General features: G+C 35.9%; 5 protein-coding genes across 7 annotated transcripts; 1 reads left to right on the top strand and 4 right to left on the bottom strand.

The window, feature by feature from the left end:
- The first annotated feature begins 56 nt into the window (after positions 1 to 56).
- LOC17891932 (dihydroxy-acid dehydratase, chloroplastic) lies at positions 57 to 3,932 on the top strand. The gene is made up of 14 exons (XM_006297185.2): positions 57 to 692; positions 797 to 868; positions 968 to 1,015; positions 1,215 to 1,369; positions 1,503 to 1,697; positions 1,774 to 1,885; positions 1,970 to 2,039; positions 2,142 to 2,200; positions 2,313 to 2,436; positions 2,532 to 2,602; positions 2,678 to 2,779; positions 2,996 to 3,076; positions 3,418 to 3,576; positions 3,674 to 3,932. The coding sequence occupies exons 1-14, from the start codon at positions 162 to 164 to the stop codon at positions 3,722 to 3,724; spliced, it is 1,830 nt and encodes a 609-aa protein (XP_006297247.1). The 5' UTR covers positions 57 to 161; the 3' UTR covers positions 3,725 to 3,932.
- Positions 3,933 to 4,055: 123 nt separating this feature from the next.
- On the bottom strand, positions 4,056 to 4,649 carry LOC17892558 (late embryogenesis abundant protein 1). The gene is made up of 3 exons (XM_006299103.2): positions 4,557 to 4,649; positions 4,324 to 4,458; positions 4,056 to 4,213 (listed from the first exon to the last, which is right to left on the bottom strand). The coding sequence occupies exons 1-3, from the start codon at positions 4,608 to 4,610 to the stop codon at positions 4,133 to 4,135; spliced, it is 270 nt and encodes an 89-aa protein (XP_006299165.1). The 5' UTR covers positions 4,611 to 4,649; the 3' UTR covers positions 4,056 to 4,132.
- A 2,750-nt stretch (positions 4,650 to 7,399) lies between these two features.
- LOC17892790 (putative F-box protein At3g23950) lies at positions 7,400 to 9,131 on the bottom strand. The gene has a single exon (XM_006297651.2). It carries the CDS (start codon positions 9,086 to 9,088, stop codon positions 7,781 to 7,783), a length of 1,308 nt encoding a protein of 435 aa, XP_006297713.1. The 5' UTR covers positions 9,089 to 9,131; the 3' UTR covers positions 7,400 to 7,780.
- An 89-nt stretch (positions 9,132 to 9,220) lies between these two features.
- Positions 9,221 to 10,935, bottom strand: LOC17892103 (putative F-box protein At3g23950). The gene is made up of 2 exons (XM_006299530.2): positions 10,879 to 10,935; positions 9,221 to 10,515 (listed from the first exon to the last, which is right to left on the bottom strand). The coding sequence occupies exon 2, from the start codon at positions 10,511 to 10,513 to the stop codon at positions 9,221 to 9,223; it is 1,293 nt and encodes a 430-aa protein (XP_006299592.1). The 5' UTR covers positions 10,514 to 10,515; positions 10,879 to 10,935.
- A 2,536-nt stretch (positions 10,936 to 13,471) lies between these two features.
- Positions 13,472 to 18,771, bottom strand: LOC17893392 (protein BLISTER). 3 transcript variants are annotated; one of them, XM_006296998.2, is made up of 13 exons: positions 18,265 to 18,771; positions 17,453 to 17,975; positions 16,776 to 17,338; positions 16,407 to 16,526; positions 16,004 to 16,069; positions 15,646 to 15,756; positions 15,371 to 15,447; positions 15,141 to 15,208; positions 14,947 to 15,054; positions 14,605 to 14,789; positions 14,390 to 14,458; positions 14,038 to 14,199; positions 13,472 to 13,952 (listed from the first exon to the last, which is right to left on the bottom strand). In XM_006296998.2, the coding sequence occupies exons 1-13, from the start codon at positions 18,316 to 18,318 to the stop codon at positions 13,872 to 13,874; spliced, it is 2,187 nt and encodes a 728-aa protein (XP_006297060.1). In that variant the 5' UTR covers positions 18,319 to 18,771; the 3' UTR covers positions 13,472 to 13,871. The 3 variants fall into 3 exon arrangements, with proteins under 3 accessions (XP_006297060.1, XP_023641999.1, XP_006297061.1); XM_023786231.1 differs by having other exon boundaries at positions 14,605 to 14,780; XM_006296999.2 differs by having other exon boundaries at positions 14,941 to 15,054; positions 18,265 to 18,770.
- Between the last annotated feature and the right edge of the window lie 809 nt (positions 18,772 to 19,580).

Below are 19,580 nucleotides of genomic sequence, written 5' to 3'. Positions count from 1 at the left end.
CGTTTGTAAATTAGATGTATATATCTGAATTCAGAGACCTGACCAATTGATATCTCTTCATTCTCCATCTCACTCTCGAAGTTTTCACTTTTTGAAGTGTCTCCTCCACACGCACTGCGCCGCCAAAGCAATCTCTTTGACCATTTCCTCCACGCGCCGTCATGCAAGCCACCATCTTTTCCCCACGCGCCACTCTCTTCCCCTGTAAACCTCTCGTCCCTTCCCACAATGTCAACTCTCGCAACCGCCCTTCAACCTTCTCCTGCTCCGTTCAATCCGTAACAGCTGATCCTTCCCCACCTTCCACTGACTCCAATAAGCTCAACAAGTACAGCTCGAGGATCACTGAACCCAAATCGCAAGGAGGGTCTCAAGCGATTCTTCACGGCGTGGGTTTATCAGACGACGATTTGCTGAAACCCCAAGTTGGTATCTCGTCGGTGTGGTACGAAGGGAACACCTGCAATATGCATTTGCTGAAGTTGTCTGAGGCTGTGAAAGAAGGAGTTGAAAATGCAGGGATGGTTGGGTTTAGGTTTAATACGATTGGTGTGAGTGATGCTATCTCAATGGGAACGAGAGGGATGTGTTTTAGTTTGCAATCTAGGGATTTGATTGCTGACAGTATTGAGACTGTGATGAGTGCTCAATGGTATGATGGCAACATATCTATTCCTGGTTGTGATAAAAATGTGAGCTTTGAATCATCCTTCTTTGTGTTGTGGAAATGATGTTTCTTTTATCTCCATGGTTGTGTGATTGATTTCCTCTGTTGTTGTTTTGTTGCTTTTGTTAGATGCCTGGAACTATTATGGCTATGGGGAGGCTTAACAGACCAGGCATTATGGTTTATGGTGGAACTATTAAGGTATTCTTACTTATCAAATTGAAGAGAAGACAGTTCCTTAAACCCTAAACCCTTGTGACTAGTTTGATAGCTATTGACTTTGCTTTGATATTATTGCAGCCTGGCCACTTTCAAGAAAAGACATATGACATAGTATCTGCGTTCCAGGTATATTTTCTTCTATTACTATGAGCTTGGTTATAATAGTATAATATACTACTCCTTCTTTCTAAATTCTAATGTTTATTAGTGAGACTTCATTGAGTTTTTCAATTTTGGGATTAAGTTACAAAGATCTTGGTGACTATGGTGTCAAATCGCTCTAGTACTTGTGGGATTCATTATGTTTTCCCATCTTGTATTTCAGAGTTATGGAGAATTTGTTAGTGGCTCCATAAGTGATGAACAGAGGAAGACTGTCCTCCATCATTCATGTCCTGGAGCCGGAGCCTGTGGTGGCATGTACACCGCTAACACAATGGCTTCCGCAATCGAAGCCATGGGAATGTCCCTTCCTTACAGGTGAGGCTTTCAGTCTTGAAGGCCACATTTATAAAATCAACTTCAAACGTTTTCAGAGATTTATGCTTAACTGAAAGTTATTTCCAGGATCCTTATTCGAAAGATTCATATATTTGCTTATTCTCTTTTGAAGCTCTTCGATACCCGCTGAAGACCCATTGAAATTGGACGAGTGCCGTTTAGCCGGTAGATATCTTTTAGAATTGCTAAAGATGGACTTAAAACCACGGGACATTATCACTCCAAAATCCCTTCGTAACGCAATGGTTACTGTCATGGCCCTTGGGGGTTCGACAAATGCTGTCTTGCATCTAATTGCTATTGCAAGGTGATAGATTGATATGTTTTGCTTATTATTACCATTGAAAGCAATGGACAGAATTAATGAATTGAAATGATTTCAGGTCTGTTGGTTTGGAGTTGACCCTTGACGATTTTCAGAAGGTCAGTGATGCCGTTCCGTTCCTAGCAGATCTTAAACCCAGTGGGAAATATGTTATGGAGGATATACATAAGGTAGGGCTTTGGCAAAATCATTTTGCTTACTACTTCTGTGTTTTCTATTGATCATTTTTTAAAGTTTTGGTGGTTCATCTACAGATTGGTGGTACGCCAGCTGTTCTTCGCTATCTATTAGAGCATGGATTTATGGATGGGGATTGTATGACAGGTAATGATGTTCAAACATTTTATAAACTCACTGAGCATTTTCAGTTGATGTGAATTACTTATAAAACTGACTACACAACTATGCTTTTGCATCTCCTACCAGTCACAGGGCAGACTTTGGCTCAAAATTTAGAAAACGTTCCCTCCTTAACAGAAGGGCAGGTACGATTTTTTGTAATGTTATTAGTTATCTCATTAGAATCTACTGGCTGTTTCTTATTTATGATGGATGTTAGCTATACAGTTTTCTAATCAATTATGATATATTTTCCAGGAGATAATTAGACCTGTGTCAAATCCAATCAAGGAGACAGGACACATACAAATCTTGAGAGGAGACCTTGCACCAGATGGTTCTGTAGCAAAAATTACCGGCAAAGAGGGCTTATATTTCTCTGGTAAAGTTGATTTACTCTAATGCATCCTCTACACTCCATATATAGCTAACGCTTCTCGATTTTAGTGCTTATATAATTTTAACTTTTTATTTTAGGTCCTGCGCTTGTATTTGAAGGAGAGGAATCTATGCTGGCTGCTATATCAGCAGACCCAATGAGCTTTAAGGTAATTTCCATTCTGATATGAAGTTCGTCTCAAATGCTTGTTATTTCTTTTTATGCTGAAATCTATGTGTTTCAGGGGACAGTGGTTGTTATCAGAGGAGAGGGGCCTAAAGGAGGTCCAGGTATGCCTGAAATGTTGACACCGACAAGTGCAATAATGGGTGCCGGTCTTGGAAAGGTATGACCAGTATGACTGGGTTAGTAAGACATTTTACTTAGTCTGATCATTTATTATGTTCTAAGTTAAAGAACTCGTTTTTTCCCTTTGCTATGGTCTCTGACTAGTTGAGCAATGCATGCTTATGGTAGTGACCTGATTCGTTTAATCTACTTTATCCACATCTGAAAACACACTTCTATTAAAAAGACGATATGTTGCTATTCGATGCTGCAGGAATGTGCATTACTGACTGATGGTAGGTTCTCTGGTGGGTCACACGGTTTTGTTGTTGGCCACATTTGCCCTGAAGCTCAGGTTTTTCTCTCTTCCTTTCTCTCTCTGTCCACTGGCACTTGTAAGATAAATTTGACTTATGGTAGAATCCCAGATTTTGTACTTAAAAGATAAATTTGATAGATCCATGTCCCTCTTCCTGTATATATTTCTTGTGTACGGAAATATTGCTATTGGGTCATAGTCATATATAGCTTTAGCAAAAAGGAACAATGGTAAAGGCATGCTGTTATTGTTTATGGTGGCTCTTGTGCAGTTTTGATTTCAAATACTAAAATGAAGATAATCCATGTGATTTGAGAATGTGAAGATAATAATGTTTAAAGCAATTCTTCGGGTGTGCTTACTATTTATATCTGCAGGAGGGAGGTCCAATCGGTTTGATAAAGAACGGAGACATAATCACCATTGACATAGGAAAGAAGAGAATAGACACACAAGTCTCACCCGAAGAAATGAATGAGCGTAGAAAGAAATGGACTGCTCCTGCATACAAGGTTAACCGCGGAGTCCTATACAAGGTACTATATGACTTCATTTACTTGGATGTATCTATGTCTCTTTGACATCTGTTCGATTAGTTTCTAACGAATGGTATATGATATTCTAAAACAACAGTACATCAAGAATGTGCAATCGGCTTCAGATGGATGTGTGACTGATGAGTAAGTGGAATGATCTAAGAGGGAGTTATGTAGTATGTTCATGAGGGAATTTGTACGTTTATTTATTTGTAGCTTCTAGATCATGTTACTATGTGACTGATCATTAGGCTATTTGCAGGGTTGGTTTTAAGATTTTGTTTTCTCTTTTTGTCAAAATAAAAACTTCTGTTGTGGCACTACGAATAAAGACAGAATAAAGTCGGATTTGCATATTTGCAATTGCATATATCATATGGGCAGATCCTACACCATTTTATTACTTTTCAGATCTCTTGACAACATCTTCAAAACACAAAGGTACAAAATCATAACTTTATTACAAAATCAATTTTAAAGACAAAAAGGAGTTTTCAAATGTTTTAATAAACTCCAAATAGGTAAAATTTATGATATGAATAGTTCTTTTGACTTATTATTTCTTATCATTGATGCCAAGAGTGTTCTTGACACCATCAACAGCACCCTGAGCCATGTTCTTCACTGACTCTCCAGTCTGTCCCCATAAACATTAATATATCGATTAGACACAGTTTTATAATCTTACTAATGCATTCTTAAATACACATAATAAGCAATGGTCAAACCATAGTTAATTATACTTACTTGTTGGATGAAACCAGAGGCTTGTTGTTGGCCATGTTGGGCAGATTCTTTGGTGGACTGCGCCGCGTTAGCAGTCTTGTCGCGGGCACTTTGTGCAGTTTCCTTTGCAGATTCTGTCCATTGCTCAGCCTTCTCCTGCAAAAACCAAATCTATTACATTTAGTAATTTGTTGATAACAAAACTAAAAAGTCCAATCATATTATAACTACAAAACAAGAAAAGAGAAAGAGACCTGAGCTTGGCCCTTGGTCTGTCCAGCGTTGTAGGACTGTTGCAAGTTCGACATGATTATATCAAGTAAATGTTGATTGATTTATAATTTTTTATTAATTTGGTTTTGTTTGATGACAATTTAAGTGTGTATTTATAGTGTGATTAGCATTATTTGGGATTTGTTGATTTTGTGGTGATGAAAGAAATGAGTAAATTTTGGTGGAGAGATGTATGGGTGGCCATCAAAGTGTTTTGACTACTCTCATTTTATTTCTTTTACTCTTACAAATGAGAATATGAAAACTTAATAACAGAATAAGGCAAAACCAAAAACTATGTTATCATCCTTTACAAGCCTAAAAACTTAGCATATATCAAAAGACACTATTATCCAGTGAAGCTTGAAAACAAGTCACAGATCGAGTTTCCCACGTCCCTGTATCAGATGAGTAGATGATAAACTTGACTCTAGCATCATCGTGAGCGATCAACCACACAACCTTGTAACTCAAAACGATACCAGTATACCACCCTGCATCTTCGTAACCAATCCACTCTGCGTCTCAAGATATTGAAAAGAGAGGTGATGAGGGAGAGGGATTCGAAACCATTCTTGAAACAAAGGGTTTCCAACGTAATACATAAGAGTTCTATCGGTATCTTCTACGTAAAGCAACACCAATCCATCCGTGCTAGCTAACACTTGTACCCTCTTGATCGCTCTCTCGACAAAGGAACTCACTAAAGATCCAGGAGAACGAGTGAGTCCCCATGTTTTGCATCCATGGTGACCAACGATTTCAAGTGTCAGTACTTCGCGAGGTTCCATCTGAATGATTGACCACAAGATTGAAGACGACGAGTTGCGAGAGATGAATAGATCTCTAAGAAGTCTGAATCGATCAGAAGTTTCCATTTTTTTGCTCGTTAATCTGAATCTTGTGATGCTCTTCAGTGGTAACCGCACCAAGACTTCCATTTGCATATCTTGATTTTCCATTTTTTGGATTTAGGGTTCTTGTCTTCTTGACTTCTTCTTCTTCTTCGGTTAGGTTATATATGATTCTTGCAGAACACACAAAACCCAATAAAATGAGAAAGCTCCAAAAAAACAAAATTTTTGAATATTTACATAATTAAATTACAAAATAAAATACAATTTTAATTAGTTAGTTATTGTTTTGGACGCACACAAGAAAACTGAGTTTTTCAAGTATGCGTTAAAAATATATAAATATATTGTTATTGTAGTTTTCAAATGTATTAGCTTTAGTGTTAATGGGGTTCTGTTTTTTTATAGTTTCATGTTCAACCTTATATCATTTTAAAATGAATTTAAATTTTTTTAATTATCAGGAGAACGAGTGAGTCCCCATGTTTTGCATCCATGGTGACCTATGGCTTCAAGTGTCAGTTTGCGAGGTTCCATCAGAATGATTGATCACGAGACTGAGGAAGACGAGTTGCGAGAGATGAATCAGTCTCTGAAGACGTTTGAATCGATTAGAGCAACATTATCAATAGCATGTTAGATTTTGATCTTAGGATTAATTTAATATTAAATATGAAAAAGTAAGGGTTAAGAAGTTGTATTTTTGTTTTTAGTTTTGAGATGTGTTTATAAGTAAGATATTAAGTTGGGGATCTTAGAAAAATTAATATTTTAAAATTTTAAATAAAATTAAAATTTTAAATAAAATTAAAATTTTTAATTTTAGAAAATTTTATAATTATTGAAAATTTATAATTTTAAAGCATACATAGAATACATATTATAACATAAAGAACATAAAATACGTTATCTCTGACAGGAAAGAGTTTTCAACTTTTTCGTTATCTCTTATATCTACGAATTTGAATGTAAAAGTGAACCATTCGATCTCTCATTGTTTCGCGAGAGAGAGAAAGAAAGAAAAAAAATTAGAAATTTTTTTTTTATTTGCCTTATATATTTATCTTACTATCCAATCATAACATGCATTTTACAAAAAATAATAATAATAATAATAATAATCCAATCATAATATGCCACGTGTACGCTTCTTAATTTATAATATAGATCTTGCACAAGATCTGTATTTTAGTAAAGTGTGTGTTTTTTATTTAATTAAATCAGAAATTATGTTAAGAATGCTCTAAGAAACTGCCTATAATGATGGTCTTACAAGTTTCCAACTTTTGCTCGTTGATCTGAATCTTGCGATGCTCTTCAGTGGTAACCTCACCAAGACTTCCGTTTGCATATCTTGATTTTCCATTTTTTTGGGGTTTAGGGTTCTTGACTTCTTCTTCTTCTTCTTCGATTAGGTTTATATATCTAATCGATTCTTGCTGAACACACAAAATCCAATGAAAATATGAAACGAAAAAGCTCGAAAAACAAAAAAATTAAATATATAAGTTACAAATAAATTACATGTTTAGTTTATTAGTTATTTTTTGGGAGCACAAACAAGAAAACGTTACGTGTGTTAATCAGTGTGATTAAGATAGAACCAGTTGCACAAAAGGCCCAACGTAGCCCACTAAATCTCTAGTTTAAATTGTGTTGACATTTAATCTTCCATGGTTTACTCGAACGGTTTGATTTGGTATAAGATAGACAATCTTGTAACTCACAGTGATACCATTCTCCATCTTAGTAACCAATCCACTGCCACTGAAGAGCTCGTTGTTCTTTAAGCTCTCAAGGTCTTCAAAAGAGAGGAATGGAGGCATAGGGATTCGAAACCATTCCTGCAACAAATGGTTTCCCAATGTGAAACCATCCTTGGTTGGCGAAGAACATATCAGACAAGCTTGATAGTGTTCCGTGAGTTTAGCTGAATGCTACTAAATTGTTGTTTTGATTGAATATAGAAGTTTACTACCATCATGGTGTATGTATTTGTCTTACAGGCTCTAATGAGAAATATGCATGTTTTAACCATTACAGATTAGACATTGGGATTGTGACAAGAATGAATGTATAACCTCTGTATTTATCCTAGCAAATGACACAATGTAGGAATACAATGAAGATTTCTCTAGAGCTTCTCCGTGCATAACTCAACTTCTATTAACAGCTCACACACAATAACATCAAGCCATAGTCAGCTACAATTCGGTTACGAGCTTCTTCTCTTCTTCCTTCAGCTGTCCTCTCCAAGCGTCTATTCCCCATTCAAATTTGGTTCCCACATGTGCCTTCTTCCTCTTAAAATACACTCTATCTCATCAGACTGAAACTTGAATTATAGTACACTAAGTAGGATTGGGACCAGGGAGATGATGCAGCCAACTTGGGGCAACATATTGTGAAAAGAAGAGATGGCTATGACCAGTTCGAAATGATGAGAGAAAGTATCTAGAGATGCTCTCCATATACTCGCTGCACCAGTTAAAACTCAAGACGCAACCATCCATACACTTACGAACGTCTTCACTTTCCTTGTGAAGAGTAAACACTTTTGTCCTCAAGTTAAAAAGGATCAGACCTTTCTGGCTCCTGTTCCAGAAGTAGATGATCTCAGAGTTCAAAGGATGCATCACCACAGGGAAATAAATGATACCTAACTCGATCAAAGACACCAAGCTAACATCCCAAAGGAGCTGCCATGCCTGAGGACCATCAGTATACTTTCTCAACCTCCAAACCCGTAATATGCGGTTTTCATTCTCACAAAACTCATTGAAATACACAATAGACCCTTCCGAGGTTGTAAAGGTTCTCCTAAAACGCAATATCTCATCTTTTCCACTAAAAGGGAAAGGTATGATATGAAACCCATCATCAACACCATTACAACCTCCATAGAAATCATAGGCGATAATAGAACTAGTGAGATTAGAAAGCCAATGAAGAAACCCATTCAAAGCAATCGACTTGTCCTGACTAGACCACATAGCAGTATGCAAACAAGTTACAAATCGTCTTTCCCACATCCCTGTATCAGATGAGTAAATCATAAACTCGACCTTAGCAACATGAGTCAACAACCACACAACCTTGTAACTCACAACGACACCATTCTCCATCTTTGTAACCAATCCACTGTTACTAAACCTCTCGTGCTTCCGCAATTTCTCAAAATTACGAAAAGGAGGCTGAGGGATTCGAAACCATTCCTTCAACAAAGGGTTTCCAATGTAATGCATCGGAGACCCATCACTAGTTTCTACACAAATCGAGACCAACCCATCTGTACAAGCTAAGACATTTAGTTTACTGATCGTTGTCTCAGCAAAGAAACTTACTAAAGATCCAAAGGAACGAGAAAGTCCCCACCTTTCGCATCCATGGTGACCGACGATTTCAAGAGCGAGCTTGTGAGGGTTCGTTTGAATGATCGACCATGAGGTTGACGAAGATGATTTGAAAGAGATGTAGAAATCTCTGAAGAAGTCTAAATCAATTAGCAATTTCCATTCTTTACTCACTGATCTGAATCTCGCGATGCTCTTCAATGGAAACCTCACCAAGACGTTGACCAATGTCACTTCTAAAATCTCCATTTTTAGGGTTCTTCTCTTCTTCTTCGAGTTGTGTTTAGGACGACTAAGTTTGCTCATTGTTGGTTATGTTTGGATTCACAATTCATAAACCGGTTTAATAAGTCTTAATTGAAAATGTTAAATAAAGATTCTGATTGGTAGCAACATGAGAGAACACTGTGATATATAAACTCAAAACATATAGTTACACTAATTAAGTAGGTTGAGGAGGACTTGAGGACGAGGGAGACGGTGGAACCAACGAGGGAGAACAAACTGTGAAAAGATGAGACGGTTACAACCACTGTGAAGCCATGGGAAGAAGTAGCCACAGATCTTGTCCATATACTCGTTGCAATGATCAAAACTCAAGACGCAACCATCCATACACTTACGAGCGTCTTCAGCTTCCTTGTGAAGAGTAAACACTTTTGTCCTCAAGTTAAACAACACCATACCTTTCTTGTTCATGCTCCATAAGTAGATGATCTCAAAGTTCAAAGGATGCATCACCACCGGGATGTAATCGATACCTAACAAATCCATCATAGAAGAATCCAACTTCACTTGCCAAAAGAGCTGCCACGCCTTATCAGGACCAACATCAGTGTACTTGACCAGCCTCCAAACGCGTAATGTGTTGTTTCTGTTCCCACCATAATCGTTGAAGTACACAATAGACCCTTCCGAGGTTGTGATGGTTTTCCTAAAGCGCGGTAACTCATAACCTTTTCCACTATCAGGGAAAGGTATGATGCAACACTTATCATCAACATTAGCACTGGCATGACCTCCATAGAAATCATAAGCTATGAAAGAAGTGTTGAGATTTGAAAACCAATGAAGTATTCCATTCAAAGAAATCGACCTGGAGTCACAAAACCAGCTGTGAGGTTCAAGACAAGTCACAGTTTGAATTTCCCACATCCCTGTATTAGATGAGTAAGTAGCAAAACCGACTTTGTTATCCTCGGGAGCGATCAACAACACAACCTTGTAACTCACAACAATACCACTTTGCATCTTCGTAACCAATCCAGTATTGTTGTATTGCCCTTGCGTCGTAAATGCCACAAGAAGTTGGCCAGAAAGGAAATCAGGGTGAGGGATTTGTAACCATTCTTGAAACAAAGGGTTTCCAATGTAATACATTGGAGTCCCGTCGCTAGCTTCTGCGTAAACCAAGACCAAACCATCAGTGCAAGCTAGGACAAGTAGCTTGTTGATTGCTGTCTCGGCAAAGAAACTCACTAAAGATCCTGGAGAGCGAGTAAGTGCCCATGTTTTGCATCCATGATGACTCAAGATTTCAAGTGTAAGCTTGTGAGGTCTTGTTTGGATGATTGACCATGAGACTGAGGAGGAGTTGAGAGAGATGAAGTGATCTCGGAAGAAATCTGAATCCATCAAAAGTTTCCACTCTTTGCACACTGACCTGGATCTTGCAATGTCTTTCAATGAAAGCCGTGCCAATACTTCAAGTGCCACTTCTGGAATATTCATTTCTGCAAACAAAAAACATATAACCAATGAATTGAATAGCTCCAACAACATATCTTCAATATTTGAATTACCAATAAATTACAGATTCGTTTTGTGCTATTATTGGAAAACCAACAAGAGTAAGCTTGCTTCATATATTAATTTTTCATGCGGAAACTAAACTTAATCTACGTATAAGTTTCCTAAGGAAAAATATAATATACGTTATTTTCATGCGGAAATACAAAGATCAAAATCTTCATGCAGAAATACAAAGATCTAAATCTTTTAGCAAAATATATATTGACAACATTGAAAAGATTTTGGTTTGTGTACGTTGTAATGGTCTCGCTAATAGTAACGGAAAAAAAAATTTGGAGTCTTACCTGAATCCGTCTGGAGAGAGAATGAAAAGTTACAAAAAATGTCGTTGGAGTGAGCGGCGGTGGAAAACGAAGTAGGTTATGTTATCGATACCATGAGGTTGAATGAAAATTACAATTATTTATAAATTATCAAAACGCAAACATTAGGTTTATGAAATTACAATTAAGTCCTAGATTTAGATCTTTTTATATCAACTACTCCTCTGTTTCATCATAATTTTGATTGGTAATTGAAGATAACTTATAACCAACTATGGCTTCTACACACTTTCATTTTCTTTTTAATTAGGTTACCTTACCAATCGCTAAAATTCAACAAATATATGGATAATGTTGTTCAATATAAAATGTAAAACATATTATGAAATTAAGTTTTGGTTACACTAATATTTGTCGTATATCACGATATTTATACATTTATTTTACAGCACTAGAATGTTTAATGTTTCTTATTATTATTAAGATATAAAATTAATTATTTGCATAGAATATTTCAAAAATTATACATCTAATACAGATTAATATACTCATGTTTCAGGGGTTAATTTTTGTCTTGTGGTTTTTCTATTAGGAGGTATTATACACTTTTACTAGAGTTTAACTCGCGGTACACCATGGGACAAAATTTTAAAATGAATTATTTTTAAAATTTTGTTTGGTATATAAAATTGTACTACTGTATTTTGATTGTTAATTCTATAATTTAACCCGTAAAATATGGCATGATATTATTTGTATATAATCGTAATTTGATCAACTTAACTAAATAAATCTAATATTCAAAATAATGAAATGATGTTGACATAACATCTTTCGTTTAAATAGTCTAATTTCAAATTAAAATATTTTGTGAGCTTGACTATAGTAAACAACCCGTAAAAACATATATGTAATTTATAACTCATTTCATCACATGGCCCGTGCTACACAATTATCAATAATACTTTAGTACATACATTTTTGTATCGATTACGTCCGTTTTAAAAAATTCAAGTTGTAACATATGCGAAAAATATATTTTTACTATACATATTTTTATGTAATAATATAATTTTCAAAACAAATAAGATCATATAAAGATATTAGAAAAATATTTGATTTATTAGGGAGATATTTTAGGAAATTTTGTTAAATGTACTAAATATTGATTTCCAATTTTGCAATTTTATTATGATTTAATTACAAAATTTAACTTAAAGTTTTGTTATTTATTCAAATGGCAAGAGGTTAATTATGCAAATAGTATAAAATAAAAAGTTGTAACCCAAAAGATACTTCAAAAATGTTAATAGATTCATTTTTTAAATGTAATAAGTTAGAAATTTATTTTGTGAAGATTTTTTTCTATATAGAATATAAATATAATTAATTCAAAGAAAGAAAGATATTATATAAGATTAATGTAGATATATATGTTTGTTTGACTACAAAGATTGTATTAAAAACTTGTTTGACTATTGAAAACTTTGAATGAGTAGACATTTTTATTTTAGTAAGAAATTTTCTTTTATTCTTAAAACCAATGACATTTCATATAATTTTGACAAAGTTTAATGTTAGTTCTATAATTGTATTTTAGTATTCATATTTTTAAATTTTCTATAAATTATAACCATTATTTATAAATATCTAAATCACATCATATATAATAGTTTAATCGACTCTTCAAATATAAAAGGATGCATCACCACGGAGAAATAATAAATATAATTATCGATCAAAGACACCAACATCAGTGTACTTGACCAGCCTCCAAACCCGTAATGTACCGTTCCCACGATACTCGTTGACGTATACAATAGACCCTTCTGAGGTCGTGATGGTTCTCCTAAAACCCGGTAGCTCATAATCTTTTCCACTGTCAGGGAAATGTATGATATGATACGCATCATCATGAGATGACCAGCGAGGTTAGAAAGCCAATGAAGAATCCCATTCAATGCAATGGACTTGTGATGACTAAACCAGTAAGCAGAATAAAGACAAGTCACAGTTCTTTTATATGATAAGCAAACTCGACTCTAGCATCATCGTGAGCAACTCACAACGATACCACCATGCATCTTCGTAACCAATCCATTATCGCTGAAACGGTCGTTGTTCTGTAATCTCACAAGACGTTGGCCAGAGAGGAAACGAGGGAGAGGGATTGAAAACCATTCTTGAAACAAAGGGTTTCCAACGTAGTTTCATCGGTAGCTTGTGCGTGAAGCAAGACCAATCCAACGGTGCAAGCTAATACTAGTAGTTTCGTGATTGTGGTCTCGGGAAAGAAACTCACTAATGATCCAGGAGAACGAGTAAGTGCCCATCAAATGTAGGTTTAATATAAAACCTAAGAGTTATTATGAAATGAGTGAATTGTGAAAGATACATATCTTTGGTTACCAGAGTACTGCAAGCCTGTTAACTATTTTAATAAAGTCCTCATAGAATATGTATTGTCAATCATGTAATTACTCTATTGTTATTGCCAATGGCTCTAAAAGATACCATCATATACTCTACATCATAAATATTGTATACAATATAGTACTCATTTTATACTTGTATAAATATTTTGGGCATGAGACATTATCAAAATCACACCTAGTTTATATCAAAGTTTGATCAAGTCTTCAATTTAAAACGAGAAGATAATATCCAAAAACCATACAAGATTTCTTTTTTTTGTTGGTAAATTATATTTGGCTAGGAACACTTTTAAACTTGGCTATATATAATGAACAGTTACAAAATTAAGTAAAAAACAGCAAAAAGGCACTCATATAACCTCTCTCTCTTTGTTTTAGCTTCCGTGTCTCTAATTCATTTGGAACTCTTCAAGGTGTCTCTCTCACTATACCATTTTTGCTCAATTCAATGGAATCCAAAATTTTGGATCAAAAGAACCAACTGATTTCTTCCAAAACTAAAGGAGAAGACGTGATCCATGGCTGTGCCCGGGATATACAGAATGGCAACAAGGGTCACACGACTGAGCAAACCATGCATTAGAGAAGCTTGCTTGTCCTTCTTTTCGTCGGTCCTCCTGGGAACATCTTCATGATCCATCCTAGAACCCTTTCTACCACCTGAAGAGAGAGATGTCATTAATGTCTAATCTTTCTCAGATTGAAGTTTTAAACTCAGAGAGAGAGAGAGAGAGAGAGAGAGTACCTCATCGCCTTCATCTGCAATCGGTGTTCTCTCTTGAACAACATGAGAATCCGTCTGCAGCTTTTCAGGTGAAACATTGTCTATGGCCATCTTCTGTGCTGTTAGAAGCTCTAACCTTTTTGTCTGCGCTTCAAGTTTTCTGGATAACTCTTTGTTCAGCTCCTATGGTTAAGAAACATGAAGCATAAGAAGACAAGGTAGGGGATTTTGAGTCTGTGAGGACTTAGAGATATAAATCTATACCCTATAGAAAGTCTAGTCAGAGAACTTATGCATGATGTTATGGTGACAGAAATTTCTTACTGAAGTTAAAGAAGACATGTTTTAGCCCCATGAAATTATGTTACTGTACCTGCACCTGTGCACTTCGAGATAACTCAGATGACAGTGTTTGCACCAGTTCTTCCTTCTCAATTGCCAACTGCAGCCGAACAAGTAAAATAATCATCACGTGATTATCCAAATTGAGAAAATGATAGCACCTCGAGAATTAAAAAGTATCTCACAGCTGAAGAAAACTTTTCAAACAAAGAAGAAAACATCAAATAAATAATCCATAACAACTACCTCAGCAATCAGCGTATTAATGTTATGAATCACTCTCATCTGATCAGCTGGGACGCTCAATGAAAAACCTTCAAGAATTAATTGTCCAGTTTCAGGAATGATAGCTGTATTAGATGAATCACTTTCGAGCAGAGTAGTGGAATCAGTTTCCTGGATGGAGCTCTCTGGCGTAGTATCTGAGATTGCTGCACCAAGAAAATAAAGAGTCATGGGACTGGTGAGAAGTCAAAGATTAAACTTGAAACTTTATCTAAGGGATGTCGAAGAAACAAATATATGAGTTTAGACATCCAAAATATGCTTTAAATTTCTTAAATAGTGTGCAAAGACAATTACCGAGACCTTCTGTAGAGGTTGACGCGTTTTTTCTGTTAGTTGAGCTTTTACTCAGATCAGTGGATTTTCCACCAGTGGAAGCTTTCTGCACCATAGTCTGTAAGACCTTCTTCTCTGAAACAGTAGATGCAGAATATAAGGTAAATACAGAATTGTTCAATCACATTACATTTTAGAGGAATATATTTCAATGTGAGTACCTTCCTGAAGAGCTTTAATTGTAGATTGTAAATCTTGACGATCTTTCTCTAGGCTCTGTAATTTTTTCCTATAAAAGTTGATAAGTAATTATAGATCAGATAAACTAGATCTCAGAAAGCCATCAAAGTTACAGACTGAATCCTTGGGGGAGTTTTCCACTATCCCATGATTCTTTTTGGATTAAACACCATGTAAACGTGAAGATACCGACAGGTATTAAAGAGCATACTTGTAAGATAACATTTCTGCTTGTGCATTCTCCAGTTCCCTCTCCAGCTTTAACTCATTAGATCTGAGTCTGAGAGCCTAACAGAAAAGAAAAAAATAAGCTAAGCAGATGTATATAAGCATCTGAATTTAGAGGAAACCGATATCTCACAGCTTAAGTACCCAAAAACTAAACTAAACATGTCCTTTCACACTTCTGCAGCTAAGTGAGCCAAAAATGTTGGTTCTTGTAGAAATCTAATGTGAATGTAAGAAATAACATCCAAAGCCAAATACCTTATCTTCCAAACTGATGACTTCAGAAGCCAGTATTTGGGAACGCTCATCAGCAGCATTGCATTCTAGCTGTGCGTTTGCATACTCAATCCTGACAGACTCAAGTTCCCCCTGGACAAAATTAGTGTTAAATCAAAAAACAGCTTTTTAAGTAATCTAGACAATAGCTCCAGAGGATGAATGACATCACACACAGATACTCATCCAGGATCATACTCAAATTTTGAGTGTCGTAAGTAAATATCAAGCAATCTGATAGCATACAAATGTCGCAAAATGCAATACATGCTTTACTAAAGTATACTGTTCGAGCATATACAATTGGAATTCGGTGAGTGTAGAGGTAGTTAATACTTACCATTTGGGCTTGGATCTGTTGATATAGCCTCTCCATGTCATCTTTTAGTTGGTTAACAAGACCTCTCTGTATGAGATAAAAGCAAGAACAAGTATTACATATACATTGGGAGGATTTGGGATTATTATAAAGGTCAGTAAACACCATGTCTTATAGCAAACAATATATAACATCATGCACTGTCAGAAAGTAGATAAGCTCAGTAAATGTCAATTGCGTATCAAGAGCATTACAGTTTAACAAGAGTCAAATAACATCTATTTACATCATGAATAAGGACCCCAAAACCAAATGACAGTATAGTCTGGCTAACAATTAGGTATGATAAATGGTCAAGATTGATTTCGAGTACAATATCAAAGTTGGGAAATATCCAACTAGGATGCCACAAGGTTGCATGTACCTGCTGGTTATACGTGTCTGTCATCGAAGAGTTTTCTGATGCTAAGGATTCTGCCAGTGCACGTGAAGCATCAAGATCCCTTTGCAGTGAAAACTTCTCTTGTGTTAAATCCTCAATATGCTACAAATAAAAAAATTGAAACCGTGGTTCAGAAAATTCACAAGATAAAGAGTGTACAAAGTGGAATAGTGAAAGCTAACATCCTTATATATGAGAAGGCATCAACTCAAAATCTTTGACAATTTGGTTGTCTTCATATAAGATCGGATCAATTCCCCACCTAATTCTTCTATATGAGAAGACCATACTAAGTATCATATCGACAATAAGCTGACAAATAATATATGGTGCAAGAAATAAGTATCCTACCTGTTCCAGAGCAGTAAAATCATCATTTTGTTTTGGCACGGAGAAATCAGTAAAACCTGGCATTACTCCATTGGCAGCAGGATACAAAGAACTCCGGAATTTATCAAATGGATTAGGAGGATCAGATGCTCCGCTTGTCAAAGACGGTCCATTACTATCTCTTTTCCCTGTATTATACTGGAGTGAAGATGGCCCAAAACCATCATTGCCAGTTAGTTGAGAACTACTGGATGTAACGAAATCCGCTTCAATCTCAGGGTGTTGATATTGAGTTTGAGTCTCTGGCGCTCTTGAAATATTGAGGGAATCAAGGAAAGACGGACGAGATCTCTTCACAGTTGCTTCACTTTTAGCTGAGTTATATGGTGAAGAGCTTGTGTTATTTACACCGAAATCTGAAGATTCAGAAGGTTGAGATGATATGTCTGGAGAACTAAACAAATAACTGCTAGACAAAGTTGGCTTCTGCACAATGCTACCTCCGCCTTGTTCACCACTTCCCTGTTGGTTTTTGGCAACTTCGTGAAAAGACCCTGCCATTCTGGTAGTAGGTTGTAGAGAGTCTAGCAACAAAAAACGTAAATATTAATTAGGTTGTTCCCTTTACCGGAACCAAAAAAAGAGAAGGGGTAGGACAAAATACACTGCTGCATCAATCTCATATGATAGCCATGTACCTTTCCTTGGTGAGATTAATCCACTGCCATGATAGAAACCGTCCATTTGCATCGAGGTAGATAGCAGAGTGCTTCCAGAAAAAGGAGATGTGCTTTTAACAACACCATCACTTTCTCTTAGAGTAGAAGCACGACCAAAACTCTCACTCGATTGCTTGTCTATATTGCTATAAGGTACAACTTCAGGCCTATTATTCACTGTTAAGTCCTTGGAGGAACCAATCAACTCTAAGCTATTAGAAAAATCATCTTTGCCAACTGATTCCTGACCATCATCTTTTTCACTTCTTTCTTTACTTCCATCATTCGGTGTTGCTATATTCGAGAACGATAAATTATGTACATCGGTTTCATACGAGGAAACTTGAGAAGATTGCTTGAGAGGTCCATTAGGCAGAGATGACACAGCTCCATCTGAATCTGAGACACTTTGCTGGCTATTATCAACAGGCTGTGTGGTAGTACTAGTCTGTGATGCCTTTTTAGCTCTTTCTGCTGCTTTTTGTTTCCGAAACTGCTCAAGCTGTAATCCAGAAATTAAACTTATAATAAGAACACACAAATTAGGCATTCATCTCAAAAACACAAAAAATAAAACTTTTTTTTTTTGTTGGGTGGAACAAATCTCAATTCTGAAAATTTGCATGCGTTGGAACATCAAAATCTGAATTCTAACAGATTCGGCGAGTAATGATGAGATAAACCCAGAAAGAGAGAGGATCAATTGACTCAGTACCGACAAATTTTTGGGGGATAATTCAAAGTAACGAGAGAATCAAACAAAAAGGGTATGAGGAAGAAGATGATCTGACCTTACGGCGTCCAGCTTCAGCGACCTCTTGCCTCCGAGAACTAGCTGATGCCATTGGGGAAAAATATAGTTGAAATCTCGCAAGAGGGAAGAAATGTTTTCCCCTCCAACTGATTCAAATCAATGCTTTTTTAATCACCATTGAATCCATTTAAACCCAACCAAAATCGCCCCGTTGTTACGACTGATTGAGAAGGAACTTCGAAATCCAAAGAGCTCCCTAGATCCTGACGCAAAGATCGAGAAGATATTGTTGAAATTCGTGTGGAGGGAGGAAACAAGAGGGAGATCTCGAAACGAACAATTTCAAAAAACAAAAAAAAAAGTCGATGGGATTGTCGAAGAATGGAAACAAAAATTAGGGTTTTCGATCTGAAGAAGGAGACGAAGAGAGGAGAAAGCGTTTGTATATATTTGTTCGTTCGTAAGAGAGAGTAATTTGGTTTTTCCTTTGTTCTTCAGATCTCTCTCTCTTTTATTTTCTGAAAATAATTTTTACATTCCTTTTTTTTTTTTTTTTTTCTCTTCTGTGATTTGAACGTTTTATTTTTGTTGGTTTGGGGTTTGGTTGCAACTTTTTTTTAACGTTCACTCAATGTATAGGCAAAAATTCATCTTTTTACAAAACTTTTTAAAAAAATTGTTAACATAATTTTTGTTTAACCAAAGAGAACGTTGAGCTTGTACCAAACATAATTAGGAAAAAACATTAAAAATGAAGAGAAATTAGTGTCGTGTGATGGACATCTATATATTTATGAAATGAAACAAATTATAGAACATGAAGAGATCACATGTGGCCGGCCCGTGGAACATGACGACAACGGCCAACCAAAACGCTCTTCTACTCAAATTGACATGTTTTAGAAACTTCAAGATTCCTCCTCAAGTTTAGGGACGACAAAGGAAAGCCCAAGTAATGGGGAAGCAAATGAAATGAAATGAACATTGACTAGTGACCATCACACTTTTTACCTGTTTTGTTGTCTCTCTACTTTTCTTGTGAAGCATAATCATTGTTTACACAGATTGAAAAATCTCTTTAATGTAGACCAAAGAGACAAAATCATTTTTTTGTTTAGTTCTAAGATTGTACAAGTTTCTAGTTTAATAGCTAAAAACAGCTAATCAAACCAAAACCAAATGATCATCTCCAATTCAATCTTTTTAAACCTCAAAATAACCACCCTTTTGTTTTTGTGTTTGTTTTGTAGTCGAATCCAAACCGAAACTATTTGTAATCGAATCCAAACCGAAACTATCGTTTGTAATTGATTACGGTTTGGTTTGGTTCGGTTCAAAGTAATTTTGTCCATG

This window comes from Capsella rubella, unplaced genomic scaffold (assembly GCF_000375325.1).
Source record: "Capsella rubella cultivar Monte Gargano unplaced genomic scaffold, Caprub1_0 scaffold_3, whole genome shotgun sequence".
Classification (NCBI taxonomy): Eukaryota; Viridiplantae; Streptophyta; class Magnoliopsida; order Brassicales; family Brassicaceae; genus Capsella; species Capsella rubella.
Note: the sequence above shows the minus strand (reverse complement) of the source record. Positions and strands in the feature narration are given on the sequence as shown.